This window comes from Hyla sarda, chromosome 9, assembly GCF_029499605.1.
Source record: "Hyla sarda isolate aHylSar1 chromosome 9, aHylSar1.hap1, whole genome shotgun sequence".
NCBI classification, from domain to species: Eukaryota; Metazoa; Chordata; class Amphibia; order Anura; family Hylidae; genus Hyla; species Hyla sarda.
In genome coordinates, this window is record NC_079197.1 from 172,644,661 (window position 1) to 172,668,124 (window position 23,464).

General features: G+C 43.9%; 1 protein-coding gene across 4 annotated transcripts in view; it reads left to right on the forward strand.

Annotated features, from left to right (window-relative positions):
- TEKTL1 (tektin like 1) overlaps positions 1-23,464 on the forward strand; it is a 42,078-nt gene that overhangs the window by 17,068 nt on the left and 1,546 nt on the right. For 3 of the 4 annotated variants that reach the window (XM_056538974.1, XM_056538973.1, XM_056538972.1), the window contains exons 3-7: positions 1,335-1,466; positions 2,283-2,427; positions 4,118-4,272; positions 6,864-6,959; positions 8,968-9,081. In XM_056538974.1, coding sequence (XP_056394949.1) covers positions 1,335-1,466; positions 2,283-2,427; positions 4,118-4,272; positions 6,864-6,959; positions 8,968-9,081 — 642 coding nt within the window. The remainder of the gene's footprint in view (positions 1-1,334; positions 1,467-2,282; positions 2,428-4,117; positions 4,273-6,863; positions 6,960-8,967; positions 9,082-23,464) is intronic. The other variant, XM_056538975.1, reaches the window with a different exon arrangement.

Sequence of the window (23,464 nt, forward strand, 5' to 3'; positions counted from 1 at the left end):
TTGCTCTCTTTTTGTATCGGGGCCGGCGGAGGTGGATGGGGTTTCCGGAGAGGGTAGCGCTGCACGTGGGGCGCGGGCGTTCTGCATGTTATGTTGCTATTTTCGCCCAGTTTGATCTTTCCCATGTGTGTTTTTGTTTTAAGAGCGGCTTTCCGCAAGGTGGTGCGAGTGCTGCAGCACTCTTCGGTGTATGGGCGAGTCTGAGAGAGAAGTTCACACGGGTTATTTAAAATTAAAAAAAATAAATAAAAAATTTAAAAAAAAAATAAAAAAATTTAAAAAAATGGTCCTGGTGGCAGGTACCTCGGATTTCCTGGAGAGGAAATGTGTTGAGCGGATTTCCTGGATAGGAAATGTGTTGGGCGGATTTCCTGGAGAGGAAATGTTTTGGGTGTGCCGGGGGGCTGAGGTGGCCCCAGGTGTTGGCTATCCAGTTTCTCTTGGGTGGGGGTCGGAGCCCAGTGTAGGGCTAACTGGTCTCCTCCGTGGTGGTAAGAAGACGGTGAAAGCGGGGTCAACCCGGGGTAGACCTCCACACAGGACAGTGTGGCAGCACCTCTCGGGTTGGTAAGAAGCCAATCGGTGTCTTTGTTACAGTTAAATTGTTATTTATAAAAGTAATTTTATAAATAAAGCTGTGGCCGATTCCCACCCACGGAAAAGTTAAATTGTTGTTGTGTCAGTTATTATTTAATTAATTATTGTAATAAGGGGGAGGGGTAGTTATAGCCTGCTAGGAGCTAATTGGGTCTCAACAGTCTGCATTTAGAGATTATATTCTGCAGACCTTGGTTGTAACCAGTGGTTATGTGAATATCTGTTGCCTTTCTGTCATCTCTAAACAGTCCGCCCATTCTCCTCTGACTTCAGCAAGGCATTTTCCTCTCCACTACTGCTGCTCATCGGATAGTTCCTCTTTTTCGGACCATTCTCTGTAAACCCTGGGGATGGTTGTAGGTGAAAATCCCACAAATCTTCAGACCGCCCCATCTGGCACCAACAACCATGCCACGTTCATAGTCACTTGTATCAACTCATTCTGATGCTCAGTTTAAACTTCAGCAAGTTGTCTTGACCAGATCTACATGCCTAATTGTATTGTGTTGCTGCCGTGAGATTGGCTGGTTAGCTATTTGTGTTAACAAGCAATAGAACAGGTGGACCTAATGTATGTCCTTGTGGTGCATGATACCATTATATATATATATATAGATATATATATATATATATATATATATATATATATATATATATATATTAATACATAAAACAGGTCAAAATGTGGCAGCCATTTTGTTGTAGTCCATCACTTACTAACGCTTCTTTATTTCCAGTATCCGGATAAAGTTGATCATCTTTTACAAGAAGAGAAGAAAGGACTCCATGACCTGAAGAGACATTCAGAGAATCAGCTACAGGAAATCTCCAGAGAGCTCCAGGTCACTATATACAGGATATTTAAAGGGGTACGCCGGTGGAAAACTTTTTTTTATTATTATTTTTTTTAAACAGGTTTGTAAATTACTTCTATTAAAAATCTTAATCCTTCCAGTACTTATTAGCTGCTGAATACTACAGAGGAAATTATTTTCTTTTTTGGAACACAGAGCTCTCTGCTGACATCATGACCCCAGTGCTCTCTGCTGACATCTCTGTCTATTTTAAGAACTGTCCAGAGTAGGAGACAATCCCCATAGAAAACATATGCTGCACTGGACAGTTCCTAAAATGGACAGAGATGTCAGCAGAGAGCACTGTGGTCGTGATGTCAGCCGAGAGCTCTGTGTTCCAAAAAGAAAAGAATTTCCTCTGTAGTATTCAGCAGCTAATAAGTACTGGAAGGATTAAGATTTTGTAATAGAAGTAATTTACAAATCTGTTTAACTTTCTGGCACCAGTTGATTAAAAGAAGAAAAAAAAAAAAAGTTTTTCCACCGGAGTACCCCTTTAAGAATTAACTTGGTCTTCCCTCTTGGTTATGATAAATACTGGGTCTCCAAACTGTGGACTACCAGCTGTTGCAAAACTACAACTCCCAACATGCCCGGACAGCCGTTGGCTGTCCGGGCATGGTGGGAGTTGTAGTTTTGTAACAGCTGGATGTCCACCGTTTGGAGACCACTGTAATATATGGTCACTGACTAATTCCTGGTTCTTGGTGGTTAGGTGGTATAGACCTTCTGAGTTAGATATCGGGAGTACATGAAATGCTGTATACTGTATACTCCTCATCCTCTTTGCTGTATATCTCCATCTGACTCCATTTTCCTGTGGTCTCGCAGGTTCTCTATTCTCACCGTCAGAAGCTCTTGGAGTTTTGTAAAGAAAAGGGACGAGTCTTGGACATCATCAGTGAGAACGGCCGATCACAACAGATTCCGCAAGACCAAGTTGGTGGCATCAAGTTTCTGGGTCCTGAAAACACAGGTACCAGGGATCACATCAAGTAGTCTCGGGATAGAAGGTCGGGATATAAAGTCAAAATATGAGGACTGGATATGAGGACGGGATATGAGGACGAGATATGAGGACGAGATATAGAGTCGGGATATAGAGTCGGGATATGAGGACGGGATATGAGGACGGGATATACAGTCGGGATATGAGGACGGGATATGAGGTCGGGATATGAGGTCGGGATATGAGGACGGGATATGAGGACGGGATATGAGGTCGGGATATGAGGTCGGGATATGAGGTCGGGATATGAGGTCGGCATATGAGGACGGGATATGAGGACGGGATATAGAGTCAGGATATGAGGACGGGATATAGAGTCGGGATATGAGGTCGGGATATGAGGATGGGATATGAGGTCAGGATATGAGGACGGGATATGAGGATGGGATATGAGGACGGGATATAGAGTCGGGATATGAGGATGGGATATGAGGTCGGGATATGAGGACGAGATATGAGGACGGGATAGGAGGTTGGGATATGAGGTCGGGATATCAGGTCAGGATATGAGTCCTGAATATGAGGACGGGATATGAGGTCGGGATATGAGGTCGGGATATGAGGTCGGGATATGAGGTTGGGATATGAGGACGGGATATGAGGACGGGGTATGAGGACGGGATATAGAGTCGGGATATGAGGACGGGATATAGAGTCGGGATATGAGGTCGGGATATGAGGATGGGATATGAGGTCGGGATATGAGGACGGGATCTGAGGACGGGATCTGAGGATGGGATCTGAGGACGGGATATAGAGTCGGGATATGAGGGTGGGATATAAGGTCGGGATATGAGGACGGGATATGAGGACGGGATATGAGGTTGGGATATGAGGTCGGGATATGAGTCCTGAATATGAGGTCAGGATATGAGGACAGGACATGAGGTCAGGATATGAGGACGGGATATGAAATTGGGATATGAGGACAGGATATGAGGACAGGATATGAGGTCAGAATATAGAGATGGGATATGAGGTCGGGATAGGAGGACGGGATTTGAGGTCAGGATATAAGGACGGGATTTGAGGTTGAGATATGAGGTTGGGATATGAGATCAGGATATGAGGACAGAATATGAGGTTGGGATATGAGCATGGGATATGAAATTGGGATATGAGGTCGGGATATGAGGTCAAGATATATGGTTGGAATATGAGGTCAGGATATGAGGATGAGAAATGAGGATGGGATATGAGAACTGGATGTGAGGATCGGATATGAGGACGGGATATGAGGTCAGATATGAGGCCGGGATAGGAGAACTGGATATGAGGATGGGATATGAGGACGGGATATGAGGACGGGATATGAGGATGGGATATGAGAACTGGATATGAGGATGGGATATAGAGTCGGGATATGAGGATGGGATATGAGAACTGGATATGAGGATGGGATATGAGAACTGGATATGCGGATGAGATATGAACACTGGATATGAGGACGGGATATGAGGACGGGATATGAGGTCGGGATATGAGAACTGGATATGAGAACGGGATATGAGGACGGGATATGAGGACGGGTATAAGTATGGGATATGAGGACGAGAGAGTCATTGTTGCACTGCGTACTCAGCTAGTCATTGATAAAATTTAGGTTTCTTAAATTCTCTTAGTTTTAACGTTTTTTCCCACTTAATTGACTTGTAAGACTGTCAGATGGCCATCGGCAGCGCTCTTGTCACGTGCAAAAATTTCAGAAACACCCAACCTCCTAACTGGCAGAAACCAGGGGATCGTCGAGAACTGAAGGAGAGCGTTACCCAGGCGCTGTACAAGAAGGCGGAGGAGAGCGGCCACATCTGGGTACATTATGGGTCGGGAGATTAACAAATACTGTCCATAAATGTGTGCAGACAGATCCCTATATATGGAGATTATACTTCTATTTTGTGCTTACTGCTGACTCTCAACACTTGTTATAGGGCTTATATTCACCAGTTAAAGGGGTACTCCGGCGCTAAGACATCTTATCCCCTATCCAAAGAATAGGGGATAAGATGCCTGCTCGCGGGGGTCCCGCCGGGACCCCCGCAATCAGGCATCTTATCCCCTATCCTTGGGATAGGGGATAAGATGTCTTAGCGCCGGAGTACCCCTTTAAATTGTTCTGCAGACCTACACAGAACACCACAGTATAATCCAAATGCATCTTTATCAGTGTCAGTAAATAAAAACAATTCAAATTGGTTTATAAGCAGTCCCAAAAAAAGTTCTCTCCTCCATGGCTTAAAGGGGTATTCCAGAAAAAATACTTTTTTATATATATATATATATATCAACTGGCTCCAGAAAGTTAAACAGATTTGTAAATTACTTCTATTAAAAAATCTTAATCCTTTCAGTACTTATGAGCTTCTGAAGTTAAGGTTGTTCTTTTCTGTGTAAATCCTCTTTGATGTCTCGGGAAACGCCCAGTTTAGAAACAAATCCCCATAGCAAACCTCTTCTAAACTGGGCGGTTCCCAAGACAGGTGTCATCAGAGAGGACTTAGACAGAAAAGAACAACCTTAACTTAAGAAGCTCATAAGTACTGAAAGGATTAAGATTTTTTAATAGAAGTAATTTACAAATCTATTTAACTTTTTGGAGCCAGTTGATATATATAAAAAAGATTTTTCCTGGAATACCCCTTTCATAAAAAAAAAAAAAACTTTTGATATTATATAGATTAATGTATGCAGAATAACTTTCCAATAGCATGTTATTAAAAAAAATATGGTTTTTTTCTCTTTAATTTTTGCACTTTGAAAAAATTACCACTAGGGGTCTCCATACCAGTCCTGGCCGCAAGCCCTTTTTTTAAAAAATAGATTTCAGTCCTAAATCTGCCAAGGAGCAGTGCTGAGCTTGTCTGTGTCCCGGCTGCAGTCTGAGATTTAGGACTCCAGCATGAGTCTGAAATCTATAAAAAGAAAAAAAAAAAAAAAAAGGCTTGCAGCCAGGACTGGTAGGGAGACCTCTAGTGGTAATTTTTTTCAAAGTGGAAAATTAAATAGAAAGAAGCATATTTTTTAATAACATGCAATTGGAAAGTTATTCTGCATACATTAATCTATAAAATATCAAAAGTTTTTTTTTAATGAAAGGTACCCCTTTAACCCCTTAATGATGCAGGACATATATCTACGTCCTGCGCCGGCTCCCGCCACATCGCGTCGGTCCCGGCGCTCATCAACGGCCGGGACCCGTGGCTAATACCACACATCGCCGATCTCGACAATGTGCGGTATTAACCCTTTAGAAGCGGCGGTCAAAGCTGACCGCCGCTTCTAAAGCGAAAGTGAAAGTATCCTGGCTAGTCAGTCGGGCTGTTCGGGACCGCCGCGGTGAAATCGCGGCATCCCGAACAGCTTACAGGACACCGGGAGGGCCCTTACCTGCCTCTTCGGTGTCCGATCGACGAATGACTGCTCCGTGCCTGAGATCCAGGCAGGAGCAGCCAAGCGCCGATAACAATGATCACAGGCGTGTTAATACACGCCAGTGATCAGCATAAGAGATCAGTGTGTGCAGTGTTATAGGTCCCTATGGGATAACAATGATCAGTGTGTGTAGTGTGTGCAGTCCAAAAAAGCGTATTTTGGTCACTTTTTATAACATTAAAAAATGAATAAAAAGTTATCAAAAAGTCTGATCAAAACAAAAATCGTACCGTTAAAAACTTCAGAACACGGCGCAAAAAATGAGTCCTCATACCACCCTGTACGTGGAAAAATAAAAAGTTATAGGGGTCAGAAGATGACAATTTTAAACGTATACATTTTCCTGCATGTAGTTATGATTTTTTCCAGAAGTCCGACAAAATCACCTATATAAGTAGGGTATCATTTTAATCGTATGGACCTACAGAATAATGATAAGGTGTCATTTTTACAGAAATATGCACTGCGTAGAAACGGAAGCCCCAAAAGTTACAAAATGGCTTTTTTCTTCGATTTTTTCTGTTTTGCCGTGAATTTTTGGGTAAAATGACTAATGTCACTGGAAAGTAGAATTGGTGACGCAAAAAATAAGCCATAATATGGATTTTTAGGTGGAAAATTGAAAGGGTTATGATTTTTAAAAGGTAAGGAGGAAAAAACGAAAGTGCAAAAACGGAAAAACCCTGAGTCCTTATGGGGTTAATTACACCATACATTTAACCTAAAGTTTATACATAAATATGTAGATATAGGCTAAAACATATTATAGACCACCAGGAACATTACAGGAATCACTAAAACCTTCTATACGAAAATGTGTTATAGAGTTCATGTAAAGACTATAAGGGGGGGAGGACGTTTTGTCACCTCTGTCCCGGGCTTCATACTTGGAGACCCTATTTTGCATTGTAGGTCAATCGATCTTCACACCCCGGTCATTACAAATTCTCTGACTTGACTTTGCGTTTCAGGAGGATTTAACATTGACGTCTGGAGACGTGAAGAACATGACCCAAAGGCAGCAGAGAATTCACGATGAGACGGAGGCCGGTCACCAGATACAGATGGTTAGTGTCCCGACCCCATTGTCCCAGCACGGCTGGTGGGAGGAAGATCACAATGTCAACAAATGGCTGTATGTTGGGGAAAAGATGTCTGCAAATAGATTGCTTGGTGGTTACTTGTATAACAGTACATGGTACTGTGGTGGCCCAGTAAGGGAGATGTTGCCCAGTACCCTTGCTGTCCTGTCAGGCAGCCTCCCTTCAGTGTCCCCGAGGCCCCATGTACCTCTTTCCCCCCTGTACATATGTTCTGCAGTGTATTGTATTATAAAATGTGTTGTATCTTTAAGAGTTATGTCATGTGATTGTTACCCAGGAGGTACCAGTGATCAGGTGACCATAAGAGTGACCTATGGGCTCCCTGCTAGTCTCCCCCATATAAGCCCTGGGTGGAGCTTCTCTCTCTTGGAGCTTCGCTCTCTCTCTTCTGCTGAGGTCCAGTGCAGTCTTGTCTAGTGTGTGTGTCCAGAGTGTTGGAGACCTCAAAGTCCAGTCCTGCAGTCCCCATCATTTCAAGTTAGGCTGCATTCACACCACGTTTTTGCAATACAGTTCCCGTATCAGGTTTTTGATGAAAAACGGATTCCTCAAAACCGGACTAAACTGTATCAAAACGTGTGTACAAATTCCAACGCGTATACAGTTTGAAAAGTGATGTCCGGTTGCATCTATTTTTTAAGAATAAAACTTACATTTTTAACTTTTCTCTCCATTTTGAATAAAGTTTCACTTGTTTGATTGAAATTCCCAGAAAAAAAAATGTGCAAAGTCAAAAACCGTCTGGTGCAAACCGGATGGAACCGTACGCACATACGGGTCTGTACGGTTCCCATTGACTCCCATGTTAAAATATTTTTTTTTTTTTTAAACGTATACAGTTTAATACAGTTTTTCACCCAGACCAAAAAACAAGGTTGACTACGGTTTTGGGTACAGGTAAAAAAAAAGTACAAAACCGTATAGGATGCAAAACGGACTAAACCGGATGATGCGCCTGACATACGGTTTACAATGTTAAGTCAATGCCTACGGTTTTCTATACGGTTCCGTACGGTTTTTAACTTGAAACTGTATACGGGAACTGTATATAGCAAAAACGTGGTGTGAATGCAGCCAAAGCTAAAGTCACAGCTTTATGAGTCAAATCAGTCCCTGTCATCTGTCAAGTCAGCGTGGTCTGCATTCAATTGTCCAGTCCTACTACAAGTCCCAGCAAGCCCTTAAAGGGGTATTCCAGGAAAAAAAAAAAACATTTTTATATATCAACTGGCTCCAGAAAGTTAAACAGATTTGTAAATTACTTCTATTAAAAAATCGTAATCCTTTCAATAATTATCAGCTGCTGAAGTTGAGTTGTTCTTTTCTGTCTGGCAACAGTGCTCTCTGCTGACATCTCTGCTTGTCTCGGGAACTGCACAGAGTAGAAGAGGTTTGCTATGGGGATTTGCTTCTAAACTGGGCGTTTCCCGAGACACGTGTCATCGGAGAGCACTTAGACAGAAAAGAACAACTCAACTTCAGAAGCTCATAAGTACTGAAAGGATTAAGATATTTTAATAGAAGTAATTTACAAATCTGTTTAACTTTCTGGAGCCAGTTGAGATATATATATATATATATATATAAAAAGTTTTTTCCTGGATAACCCCTTTAGGGTGTCTGAGTCACTGGTCACCTCCTTGGGCCCTGGCTGAACTGTATAGACTTTACCATCTGTCTACCCTCAGTAAAGCTACCGTTGTCCGTAACTTAGCGTCAGAGTTATTATTGTCCCCGTGCCTAGCCCAGGATCCAGTGGTATACCTTCGGGTGGTTTTAAGCTAATCCACGCCCTGGCGTCACGAATACAAAAGGTTAATGCTATCTGCCCCTAGGGTAACAACATCTGCCCTCATCACACCCCGCTATACCACAGTACCCTTCCTTATATCTAATGGGGATTTATGGAAATAGTGGGCATGCTAACAATGAGACTGCGGGTTCATTGATACTTCTGTGTCCATGGTAACAGGGCCCGGTCTCCAGCCTTGACCTCACTGTACGAGAACGTTTGGATCGTCCATTGGTGAGAATCCTGCAGAGGCATCCGGGGACCCAGCTGCCAGAGAGTACGCTCATCTCACAGGTACCATATCAGATCCCAAAGACAACGGGGTACTCCGCTGCTCAGCGTTTGGAACAAACTGTTGCGAACGATGGAGCCGGGAGCTCGTGACATCATAGCCCTGCCCCCTCAATGCAAGTCTATGGGAGGGGGCGTGACGGCAGTCACGCCCCCTCCCATAGACTTGCATTGAGGGGGTGGGGTGTGACGTCATGAGGGGGTGGGGTGTGACGTCATGAGGGGGCGGGGCTATGACATCACGAGCTCCCGGCGCTGGCTCCATCATTCGGAACCTTTAACCCCTTAAGGACCAGGCCATTTTACACCTTAGGACCAGGGCGTTTTTTGAACATCTGACCACTGTCACTTTAAGCATTAATAACTCTAAGACGCTTTTACCTATCATTCTGATTCCAAGATTGTTTTTTTCGTGACATATTCTACTTTATGTTATTGGTAACATTTTGTCGATACTTGCATCGTTTCTTAGTGAAAAATTCCAAAATTTGATGAAAAAATTGAAAATTTAGCATTTTTCTAACTTTGAAGCTCTCTGCTTGTAAGGAAAATGGATATTCCATATATATATATATTTTTTTTTATTCACAAATACAATATGTCTACTTTATATTTGCATCATAAAATTTACGAGGTTTTACTTTTGGAAGACACCAGAGGGCTTCAAAGTTCAGCAGCAATTTTCCAATTTTTCACAAAATTTCCAATATCACAATTTTTCAGGGACCAGTTCAGGTTTGAAGTGGATTTGAAGGGTCTTCATCTTAGAAATACCCCATAAATGACCCCATTATAAAAAACTGCACCCCCCAAAGTATTCAAAATGACATTCAGTCAGCGTTTTAACCCTTTAGGTGTTTCACAGGAATAGCAGCAAAGTGAAGGAGAAAATTCACAATCTTCATTTTTTACACTCGCATGTTTTTGTAGACCCAATTTTTGAATTTTAACAAGGGGTAAAAGGAGAAAATGTATACTTATATTTGTAGCCCAATTTCTCTCGAGTAAGCACATACCTCATATGTCTATGTAAAGTGTTCGGCGGGCGCAGTAGAGGGCTCAGAAGCGAAGGAGCGACGAGGGGATTTTGGAGAGTACGTTTTTCACAAATGGTTTTTGGGGGGCATGTTGCATTTAGGAAGCCCCTATGGTGCCAGAACAGGAAAAAATACCCACATGGCATACCATTTTGGAAATTAGACCCCTTGAGGAACGTAACAAGGAATAAAGTGAGCCTTAATACCCCACAGGTGTTTCACGACTTTTGCATATGTAAAGAAATGTTTAAAAAATTTCACTAAAATGTGTGTTTCCCCCCAAATTTCACATGTATGCAAGGGTTAATAGCAGAAAATACCCCCCAAAATTTGTAACCCCATCTCTTCTGAGTATGGAGATACCCCATAAGTTAACCTGAAGTGCACTACGGGCGAACTACAATGCTCAGAAGAGAAGGAGTCATATTTGGCTTTTTGAGAGCAAATTTTGCTCGGGGGGCATGTCGCATTTAGGAAGCCCCTATGGTGCCAGGACAGCAAAAAATACCCACATAGCATACCATTTTGGAAACTAGACCCCTTGAGGAACGTAACAAGGGGTACAGTGAGCATTTACCCCCCACTGGTGTCTGTCAGATCTTTGGAACAGTGGGCTGTACAAAATTTTTAATTTGCACAGCCCACTGTTCCAAAGATCTGTCAGACACCAGTGGGGTGTAAATTCTCACTGCACCCCTCATTACATTCCGTGAGGGGTGTAGTTTCCGAAATGGGGTCACATGTGTTTTTTTTTTTTTTTTGCGTTTGTCAAAACCGCTGTAACAATCAGCCACCCCTGTGCAAATCACCTCAAATGTACATGGTGCACTCTCCCTTCTGGGCCTTGTTGTGCGCCCCCAGAGCACTTTGCGCCCACATATGGGGTATCTCCGTAGTCAGGGGAAATTGCATTACAAATTTTGGGGGTCTTTTTTCCCTTTTACCTCTTGTCAAAATGAAAAGTATAGGGCAACACCAGCATGTTAGTGTAAAATTTTTTTTTTTTACACAAACATGCTGGTGTAGACCCCCAACTTCACCTTTTCATAAGGGGTGAAAGGAGAAAAAGCCCCCCAAAATTTGTTAGGCAATTTCTCCCGAGTACGGCGATACCCCATATGTGGCCCTAAACTGTTGCCTTGAAATACGACAGGGCTCCAAAGTGAGAGAGCGCCATGCGCATTTGAGGCCTGAATTAGGGATTTGCATAGGGGTGGACATTGGGAATCACTGGCGTAGAATACCCCTAACAGGGTGCCTCCAGCTGTTGCAAAACTCCCAGCATGCCTGGACAGTCAACGGCTGTCCGGCAATACTGGGAGTTGTTGTTTTGCAACAGCTGGAGGCTCCATTTTGGAAACAGTGGCGTACCAGACGATTTCATTTTTATTGGGGAAGGGAGGGGGGCTGTGTAGGGGTATGTGTATATGTAGTGTTTTTTTACTTTTTATTTTATTTTGTGTTCGTGTAGTGTACTGTAGTGTTTTTAGGGTACAGTCGCACGGGCGGGGGTTACAGCGAGTTTGAGCTGCCGCGCAGAATTTGCTGCATCGCAAACTTGCAGCCTGATACTCACTGTAAGCCCCTGCCCATGTGAGTGTACCCTGTACATTCACAGGGGGGGGGGACCTCCAGTTGTTGCAAAACTACAATTCCCAGCATGCACAGTCTATCAGTGCATGCTGGTAGTTATAGTTTTGCAACAGCTGGAGGCACACGGGTTGGGAAACACTGAGTTAGGAAACAGACAATGTTTCCCAACCAGTGTGCCTCCTGTTGTTGTAAAACCACAACTATCAGCATTCTCAGGCATGCTGGGAGTAGTAGTTCGGCAACATCTTTAAAGCCAGATGTTGTCGAACTACAACTCCCAGCATGCTTGGAGTTGTAGTTTTGCAACACCTGGAGGACTACAGTTTGCAGACCACTAATACAGTGGTTCCCAATCTGTGCCCTTCCAGATGTTGCAAAACTACAACTCCCAGTATGCCAAAACTGTCCAGGCATGCTGGGAGTTGTAGTTTTGCAACATCTGAAGGGCCAGATGTTACAGAACTACAACTCTCAGCATGCCCAGACACCAAGGGCTGTCTGGGCATGCTGGGAGTTGTAGTTTACAGGGTCCCATTACAGCAATGCATGTCGCTTTACGGCAACGTGCATTGCTGTAAAGGGCCCGACCGCAGCTGAAGATCTACTCACCTGTCGCCGCCGCCGCCGTCTCCGCCGCCGCCGTCTCCGCCGCCGGGATCCGGGTGTTCAGGGACGAGGTAAGTACCGGGGCCGGTCCCCAGCACTCCCCCGTCCCCCGCCGCGTCCTCCGGTCTTCCTCCCGTCCTCTCCGGACTTCAAGGGGCCGGGCAGGACGGGAGGAAGTAACCGCCCCCCCTCCTGCGATTGGTCGGTTAACTAACCGTCAGATCGCAGGGGATCGGAGGAGGTGGCAGGCTTGCCACCTCGCTCCTATTCTTTAGCATGGTCCTGGCTGAAGGATTTCAGCAGGCACCCGGTTCCGATCTCTGCCCGGCGAGCGACAGAGACCGGAAAACGCCATGACGTTGTGGAACGTCATTGGTCCTTAAAGCCCAGGGTGCCATGACGTTCCACAACGTCATTGGTCCTTAAGAGGTTAAAGGGGTACTCCAGCATTCTTTTTTCTTTCTCCTTTGCACCAAAATTTTGCCTCACATGGGCCAGAAAATCAGAATCAAACCCAAAGACCCTACAGTTTGCATTAGGGTTTGAGAAAAGGGGGCGTGTCCTCGGTTAAGTTTACAAAACCATCGGATTTACAGATTTATAATTTTATCCAACAGAAAGTGTCGGCTCAGAGTCCACGTAGGATCCTTGTGGGAAAGTATTGCATAATGTAGGGAAATTAACCATTATATATTTTTTATTATTTTCTTATTATTTTTGCTGTTTTTTTTTTTTTTTTTTGTTTTTTTTTACATTATCTTTTTTATATGACATCAGTCATTTCACTACAAAATCAATGGCTGTCATGGCTTCCTGGAGCGCTGATCTGATGGCATGAAGGCAGGTAAGGGCCCTACCGCCATCCTCTCAGCCGGTATTAAATCTAAAGCCCCATCTAAAGAGTTAATGCTGGCGTCACCCAGATCGGTAGCCGTTGGGACCATCCCGATATGACGCACGCTCATCTCCTGGGCACGTGTCATAGAACAGGAGCGGACGTAGGGCTAACATATACGCCCTGCATCCTTCGAAGGTTATTCTGTGGGTCAATATGATTAAAATGCTACCCATGTTTACACACTTTTTTATTATTTTACTGCTTTTAACCTTAAAGGGGTACTCCGGTGAAAACCTTTTTTCTTTTAAATCAACTGGTGGAAGAAAGTTAAACATATTTATATATTACTTCTATAAAAAAGTCTTAATCCTTCCTGTACTTATTAGCTGCTGAATACTACAGAGGAAATTCTTTTCTTTTTGGAATCACGAGCACAACAGTTCTCTCTGCTGATGTTATTAGAATAATAATAATAACACTTTATTTAATGTTGTCCTTAGTAGGATTTGATCCCAAGTCCCCAGCACTGCAAGGCAGCAGTGCTAACCACTGAGCCACCACGCTGCCCTTAGCATACATCTGCTATGCATGGTTGCTAAAATGGACAGAGATGTCAGCAGAGAGCACTGTGCTCGTGATGTCATCAGTGTTCCAAAAAGAAAGGAATTTCCTCTGTAGCATTCAGCAGCTAATAAGTACTGGAAGGATTAAGATTTTTTAATAGAAGTAATTTACAAATATGTTTAACTTTCTGCCACCAGTTGATTTAAAAGAAAAAAGGTTTTCACCGGAGTACCCCTTTAACAACATCGGACTTAAATGTAGGTCATGGGGCGGTGGTACTTGGTGCACCATGACATACATTTACGTCATGTACATGACCACTAGCACCGGACCGATGCTCACCTCATGCACGGCAGGTCCCGGCTGCTGTCAGCGATCGCCCTGATGTCCGCCATTAACCCCTCAGATGCCGTGATCAAAACAGATCACGGCATCTGCGGCAGTGCGGCACTTAAAATGGATGATCGGATCGCCCGCAGCACTGCCGTTGGGATTCGATCAACCAGCATGGTAGCCGGAGGTCCCATCACCTGCCTCCGGCCGTCTCCAGGGGTCTTCTGCTTTGGTCTGAGATCGAGCAGACCAGAGCAGAAGATCGCCGATAACACTGATCAATGCTATGCCCTATGCATAGCACTGAACAGTATTAGCAATCAAATGATTGCTATAAATAGTCCCCTATGGGGACATAAAAAATGTTTTAAAAAAATGTGAAAAATCCCCTCCCCCAATGAAAATGTACCCCAAAAAGTGTAAAATAAAACAATTAATAAACATGTTTGGTATTGCTGCGTGCCTAAATGTCCAAGCTATCAAAATATAATCTTAATTATCCCGTATGGTAAACAGCGTAAACGCAAAAAAAAAAAAAAGACCAAAATTGCTGCTTTTTTTGTCAAATTTTCTTCCCAAAAAAATTTATAAAAAGTGATTAAAAAGTAAAATATAAGAAAATGTGGTACCTAAAAAAAACTACACATCATGGCGAAAAAATTAGCCCTCATACCGCCCCGTATACATAAAAATTAGAACGTTATAGGTGGTCAAAATAGTGAAATTTCAAACATACTAATTTTATTAAAATAGTTTGAGATTTTGTTAAAGCGGTACAATTATAAAAAAAAAAAAAAAAAACATATAATTATGGGTATCATTTTAATCGTATTGACCCACAAAATAAAGAAAACACGTCATTTTTACCGTAAATTGTACAGCGTGAAAACAAAACCTTCCAAAATTTGCTAAATTGCTAATTTCCCCACATAAATAATATTTTTGGGTTGCAGCGTACATTTTATGGTAAAATGAGTGATGTCATTACAAAGTATAATTGGTGATGCAAAAAACAAGGCCTAATATGGGAAATATAAGAGAGTTATGAGTTTTAGAAGGCGAGGAGTGACGTCACGAGCCTCCGCCCGGTGCACTGGATGTCTGGGGTGCCGCAGCCAAGATCAGACATCTATCAGACGTTGGATAGGGGATAAGATGTTTAAGAGCGGAGTACCCCTTAAAGGCCAATATGGGCTCGGTCCTTAAGGGGTTAAAAAAAAAACACCTCTGTATTCTGACCCCTATTTTCTGTGCACAGGGCTGTATGACCACAGAATTTTTGATCACTTTTCATTAAATTTTTTTTGCCACATACCGTATTTTTCACCGTATAAGACGCACTTTTTCTTCCCCAAAACTGGGGGGGGGAAAGTCGGTGTGTCTTATACTGCGAATACACACCTATCACGGCGGTCCCTGCGGCCATCAACGGCCGGGACCGGTGGCTAATACAGGACATCACCAATCGCGGTGATGCCCTGTATTAACCCTTCAGACGTGGCGATCAAAGCTGACCACCGCGTCTGAAGGGAAAGTGACACTAACCTGGCTGTTCGGGACCGCCGCGATTTCACCACGGCGGTCCCGAACAGCCCGACTGAATAGCCGGGTTAGTGCTTACAGGACACCGGGAGGGACCTTACCTGCCTCCTCGGTGTCTGCTCCGTGACGGGATCCCCTGTATGGCCGGCGCTCTCCTTCCTCGTCATCACGTCGTCGCGTACGTGCGTCGGTGTGCGTAATGACGTGATGGCGGCGACGGAGAGCGAGGATACCTGGCCGGCAGCGGAGACGTTCCGGAGCGACGGGGACACGGCGACAGCGATGGAGCGACATCCAGGGCAGCGGTGACGGGTCCGGAGCGGCGGGGACACGTGAGCATTACCTCCTATGCAGTGGTCTTCAATCTGCCGACCTCCAGATGTTGCAAAACTAAAACTCCCAGCATGCCCGGACAGCCAACGGCTGTCCGGGCATGCTGGGAGTTGTAGTTTTGCAACATCTGTAGGTCCGCAGGTTGAAGACAACTATTGGGTTCAGAATCTTTATTTTTTTAGATTTTGCACCTATAAATTGGGTGCATCTTATACACCGGTGCGTCCTATAGGGCGAAAAATACGGTATGTTTATCTTTTTTTTGCACTTTTTTTGTATAATGGAAAGGGGGGGGAGGGGGGGGGGGCGATTGCCCATAGCAACCTGTCAGATCGATTCATTTTTCCGTGGTCTTTTTTAAAAATGAAAAAAGCGATCTGATTGGTTGCTATGGACAACTGGTCAACCTTTTCTCTGCACAGGTTTTGAAATATCTTACAAAAAATTTTTATACAGTGCCTTGCAAAAGTATTCAACCCCCCCCCCCCCCCCTGACTTTTTTTGTATTTTGGTACATTACAGCCTTAAGTTCAATGTTTTGTTAATCTGAATTTAATGTGATGGATCAGAACACAATAGTCTAAGTTGGTGAAGTGAAATGAGAAAAATACATATAAATAAAACTATTATTTAGAAATAGGAAATAGAAAATTGTCATGTGCGTATCTATTCACCCCCTTTGTTAGGAAGCCCATAAGAATCTCTGGTGCAACCAATTACCTCCAGAAGTCCCATAATTAGTGAAATGATGTCCACCTGTGTGCAATCTAAGTGTCACATGATCTGTCATTACATATACACACCTCAGAGGATGCAACACCTAAGCAAGAGGCATCAGTAACCAAACACTGCCATGAAGACCAAGGAGCTCTCCAAACAAGTAAGAGACAATGTTGTTGGGAAGTACAAGTCAGGTTTAGGGTATAAAAAAAATATCCAAATCTTTGATGATCCCCAGGAGCACCATCAAATCTATCGTAACCAAATGGAAAGAACATGGCACAACAGCAAACCTGCCAAGAGACGGCGCCCACCAAAACACACGGAGCGGGCGAGGAGGGCATTAATCAGTGGCAGCACAGAGACCTAAGGTAACTCCTGAGGAGCTGCAGAGTCCACAGCAAAGACTGGATGATCTGTACATGGGACGACAATAAGCCGTATGCTCCATAGAGTTGGGCTTTATGGCAGAGTGGCCAGAAGAAAGCCATTTCTTTCAGCTGAAAACAAAAAGGCACGTTGTGAGTTTGCGAAAAGACATGTGGGAGACTCCCAAAATGTATGGAGGAAGGTGCTCTGGTCTGATGAGACTAAAATTGAACTTTTTGGCCATCAAAGAAAACGCTATGTCTGGCGCAAACCCAACACATCACCCAAAGAACACCATCCCCACAGTGAAACATGGTGGTCGCCCCATGCTGTGGGGACTGGGAAACTGGTCAGAGTTGAGGGAAAGATGGATGGTGCTAAATACAGGGATATTCTTGAGCAAAACCCGTAGCACTCTGTGCATGATTTGAGGCTAGGACGGAGGTTCACCTTCCAGCAGGACAATGACCCAAAACACGCTGCTTAAGAAGCACGAGAGTGGTTTAAACGGGTACTCCGCTGCTCGGCGTTTGGAACAAAATGTTCTGAATGTTTAGAGCCGGCGCCGGGAGCTCGTGACGTCATAGCCCCACCCCCTCATGATGTCACACCCCGCCCCCTCAATGCAAGTCTATGGGAGGGGGCGTGATGGCTGTCACGCCCCCTCCAATAGACTTGCTTTGAGGGGGCAGGGGTATGACGTCACTAGCTCCCGGCGCCGGCTCTAAGAGTTCGGAACATTCGGAGCAGCAGAGTACCCCCTTTAAGGGGAAACGTCAATGTGTCGGAATGGCCTAGTCAAAGCCCAGATATCAATCCAATCAAAAATCTGTGGTCAGACTTAAAGATTCCATCCAACGTGAAGGAGCTGGAGCCGTTTTGTAATGAGGAATGGGCAAAAATCCCAGTGGTAAGATGTGGCAGCTCATAGACACTTATCCAAAGCGACTTGGAGCTGTGATTGCCGTAATAGGCGGCTCTACAAAGTATCGACTTTAGGGGGTGAATAGTTATGCACATTGACTTTTTCTGTTGTTTTGTCCTATTTGTTGTTTGCTTCACAATAAATAATTAAAAAAAAAGAACATCTTCAAAGTTGTGGGTATGTTCTGTAAATTAAATGATCAAAATCCTCAAACAATCCATGTTAATTCCAGGTTGTGAGGCACCAAAATACGAAAAACATCAAGCGGGGTGAATACTTTTGCAAGGCACTGTATTTACTGTACAGTGAAGGGTGTAAATGTAAAACTCATATAAGGAATGACAAAATCTCATTTTTTCTATTTTCACAACATAAAGACTTAAAGGGGTATTCCAGGAAAAAACTTTTTTATATATATCAACTGGCTCCAGAAAGTTAAACAGATTTGTAAATTACTTCTATTAAAAAATCTTAATCCTTTCAAGTGCTCTCTGATGACACCTGTCTCAGGAAACACCCAGTTTAGAAGAGGTTTGCTATGGGGATTTGCTTCTAAACTGGGCGTTTCCCGAGACAGGTGTCATCAGAGAGGATTTAGACAGAAAAGAACAACCTTAACTTCAGAAGCTCATAAGTACTGAAAGGATTAAGATTTTTTAATAGAAGTCATTTACAAATCTGTTTAACTTTCTGGAGCCAGTTGATATATTAAAAAAAAGTTTTTTCCTGGATAACCCCTTTAACACAAATTAAACAATAAGAAACAGTATATATGAACCCCAAAATGGTGGCAGGTAAAAGTTCAACTTTTCATGCAAGAGAACAATCCCTCACAAGGCTTTAGTATTGAATAAATAAAAAAAGCATAAAATTACATTATTTGGAAGGCGAATATGGAAAGATGAAAAGCAAAATGCTTGGGTATTAAAGGGGTACTCCCGTGGAAACTTTTTTTTTTTTTAAATCAACTGGTGCCAGAAAGTTAAACAGATTTGTAAATCACTTCTTTTAAAAAATCTTAATCCTTCCAGTACTTTTTAGGGGCTGTATACTAAAGAGAAATCCAAAAAAGAAAATCCAAAAAAATCCTCTGATGTCATGACCACAGTGCTCTCTGCTGACCTCTGCTGTCCATTTTAGGAACTGTTCAGAGCAGCATATGTTTGCTATGGGGATTTTCTCCTGTTCTGGACAGTTCCTAAAATGAACAGCAGAGGTCAGCAGAGAGCACTGTGGTCATGACATCAGAGGAAATGCATTTCTTTTTTGGATTTCTCTTTAGTATACAGCCCCTAAAAAGTACTGGAAGGATTAAGATTTTTTAATAGAAGTGATTTACAAATCTAGGGATGTGTAGAATAAAGAGAAAAGAAAATAGTGGATCTAATAAGGATTTATTAATATATGTATATATGTAAGTAAATGCAAATAAATCACCAATCACTCTGCAGGGCCCTTGCAGGAATGAATTGGTAAATAATCAATATATAAATAAAAATGCTAATGAAAATGCAGATAAAAATGCAGATAAAAATAATATAGCAGAAATGCACCAATGTCCACTACGGTGGTTAGCAACGTGTCTCTTTTGGTTAGTAGTCACTCTTGGTCACAGTTAAGTCCAAGGATATCCAATTAAAAGAGTCACAGTTCAGTAATCAACTCCTATGATACTGTAGCCAAATATAGCAATAGTGGCGATAATAGCAGCAGTTGTAGCAATTATGGCAGTAGTTTGTAGAGTATCGGTGCACAGCACCACTCACCCTTCTTCTCGGCTGTTAGCGATCCCGGCAAGCAATGATGTTCACAGGTAGCGATTTCGGCAGACCGCGATGTCCTGTAGGTGATAAAAGCTGTTTGTATTGCCGGTCTGGATCGTAGCCTAGGTGAGTGGTTCTCCGGTAGGCTGTAAGTATCCTGGGCTGGCACGGGGAGGCGTCCGGCCTAGGGAGAACGTGTCCAGGAACTCTGCCGTCCGGGGCTGTGAATGGAGATCTGGGAGCAGCTGCGTGTCTGAATGATGCGCTAGCTGCGCGCGTGTTGCAGTGGTCCCAGTTCTGTGATCATCCAGCAGTTGCTAGCCAAAATGTGTGGATATAGTCTCTTTAGAAGTGGTATAAGGTGCTTTTGCAAGTCAGACGCGTTTCAAGGCCTGCGGGCCTTTTCTTCAGTGACAGTAAGGTAAGGTTACTGCTGGATGCTCACAGAACTGGGACCACTGCAACACGCGCGCAGCTAGCGCATCATTCAGACACGCAGCTGCTCCCAGATCTCCATTCACAGCCCTGGACGGCAGAGTTCCTGGACATGTTCTCCCTAGGCCGGACGCCTCCCCGTGCCAGCCCAGGATACTTACAGCCTACCGGAGAACCACTCACCTAGGCTACGATCCAGACCGGCAATACAAACAGCTTTTATCACCTACAGGACATCGCGGTCTGCCGAAATAGCTACATCAAGAGTGACTACTAACCAAAAGAGACACGTTGCTAACCACCGTAGTGGACATTGGTGCATTTCTGCTATATTATTTTTATCTGCATTTTTATCTGCATTTTCATTAGCATTTTTATTTATATATTGATTATTTACCAATTCATTCCTGCAAGGGCCCTGCAGAGTGATTGGTGATTTATTTGCATTTACTTACATATATACATATATTAATAAATCCTTATTAGATCCACTATTTTCTTTCCTCTTTATTCTACACATCCCTAGTGTTCTTGAGGACTGGTATATACATATATTTTCCCATTTTTTGACTAGGCCTGATTGGGTGAAGGCATCACCTTTAACCTCGAACACTCTCCTTATCTTTATCTTTAAGTGAACTACACATCCTATTATCCATATGATTTACAAATCTGTTTAACTTTCTGGCACCAGTTGATTTAAAAAAAAAAGTTTTCCACAGGAGTACCCCTTTAAGACAAAGGTATGGGGGGGGGGGTGAGGGGTAATAGGGTACAGAAAACATTTCTTCCAAAAACAGTGCCACACCTTTACTTTTGTGGTATTACAAATTGGCTTTAACCTTTTAAGGATTTAAAGGGGTAGTCCAGTGGTGAAAAACTTATCCCCTATCCTAAGGATAGGGGATAAGTTTGAGATCGCGGGGGGTCCGACCGCTGGGGCCCCCTGCGATCTCTCTGTACGGGGCCCCGGCTCTCCGCTGAGATAGCGGGTGTTGACCCACGCACGAGGCGGCGGCCGACACGCCCCCTCAATACATCTCTATGGCAGAGCCGGAGATTGCCGAAGGCAGCGCTTCGGCTCTGCCATAGAGTTGTATTGAGGGGGCGTGTCGGCCGCCGCCTCGTGCGGAGGTCGACACGGCCCCTTCCAGCGGGCTGTCGGGGCTCCGTACAGGAGATCGCGGGGGGCCCCAGGGGTCGGACCCCCCGCGATCTGCAACTTATCCCCTATCCTTAGGATAGGGGATAAGTTGCTCACCACTGAATCACCACTGGACTACTCCTTTAAGGACTCAGCGTTTTTCCGTTTTTGCATTTTCATTTGTTCCTCATCACCTAAAAATCATAACGCTTTAAATTTTGCACATAAAATTCCATATTATGGCTTATTTTTTTGCGCCACCAATTTTACTTTGCAGTGACATTAGTCATTTTACCAACAAAATCCACGGCGAAACGAAAAAACACAATTTTGTCAATTTTGGGGGCTTCCGTTTCTACGCAGTGTATATTTCGGTAAAAAAGGTTAAATGACCTTTATTAACTTTTTTTTCACTTTTTTTTTGCAGTGTTATAGCTCCCATAGGGGGCTATAACACTGCACACACTGATCTTTTACACTGATCATTGTTATCCCATAGGGGGCTATAACACTGCACACACTGATCTTTTACACTGATCATTGTTATCCCACAGGGGGCTATAACACTGCACACACTGATCTTTTACCCTGATCCCTGCAAAGCTATAGCTTTGCATGGATGAGCATTCTAGGGGCTCGATTGCTCAAGTCTGTAGCTCAGGCTTGGAGCAATCAAATGCCGAATTGACTTGACGGAGACAGGTAAGGAGACCTCCGCTCGCGTCCTAGCTGATCGGGACATCCCAATTTTTCGCGATAGTCCTGATCAGCCCGACTGAGCTGCCGGGAAGCTTTTACTTTTGTTTTGGACGCGGTGATCAACTTTGATCGCCACGTCTGAAGGGTTAATAGCGCGCGGCACAATGATCTGTGCCGCACGCTATTAGCCCAGGGTCTCGGCTATCAATAGCAGCCGGGAACGACCCAGTACGACCCGGTAAACACGTCCTTAAGAGGTTAACTAATATGAGCTGCAATACTAAAAACAACCTGAGGACAAGTGTTTCTAATCCTGAATATTCTCTCTATGTGGAGCCATGAATTAAGCCTGTATACACTTTTACACATATATAAATAAAGAATTACAGATTTACCTCCTTAGTAATTAAGTATTTTTAAGTATTTTTCTCTATATGAAAATCTCTTTTTCTTATCTAATTCTTGCTGATCTGGTGAGGCACGTCCTCCATCTTCCTTATCACAAGGATTCTCCTCAGCCCCTATGGCGACCTCTGTTGCTATGGCTGTGGCTGTGCTTATAGATTGGGATGGGGTCACATCTTTGTTGCTGGAGACACCAGCACAGGTTCATTCTTCTAAGGAAAATGTATCTCTATGAATCCTTTAAAAAGGTTTGAAATGGCCTCTGGTGTCTTCCTGGAGTCTCCAAACTGGGTGATAGGAGACCCCATCTTTCCTCTTTCCCAAAGTTGTGAGGTAAAGATGTGCGGTAAGGATGTGAGGTACAGATGTGAGGTAAAGATGTGAGGTGATGTTGTGAGGTGACGATGTGAGGTACAGAGGTGAGGCACAGAGGTGAGGTGAAGATTTGAGGTGAAGATTTGAGGTGAAGATGTGAGGTACAGATGTGAGGTGAAGATGTGGGTGAAGATGTGGGGTGAAGATGTGGGGTGAAGATGTGAGGTGAAGATGTGGGGTGACGATGTGGGGTGACGATGTGAGGTGAACATGTGAGGTGACGATGTGAGGTGACGATGTGGGGTGAAGATGTGGGGTGAAGATGTGGGGTGAAGATGTGAGGTGAAGATGTGAGGTGAAGATGTGCGGTAAGGATGTGAGGTGAAGATGTGAGGTGACGATGTGAGGTGACGATGTGAGGTGACGATGTGAGGTGACGATGTAAGGTGACGATGTGAGGTGAAGATGTGGGGTGACGATGTGAGGTGAAGATGTGGGGTGAAGATGTGGGGTGAAGATGTGAGGTGAAGATGTGAGGTGAAGATGTGGGGTGAAGATGTGGAGTGAAGATGTGGGGTGAAGATGTGAGGTGACGATGTGAGGTGACGATGTGAGGTGACGATGTGAGGTGAAGATGTGGGGTGAAGATGTGGGGTGAAGATGTGAGGTGAAAATGTGGGGTGACGATGTGGGGTGACGATGTGAGGTGACGATGTGAGGTGACGATGTGGGGTGAAGATATGGGGTGAAGATGTGGGGTGACGA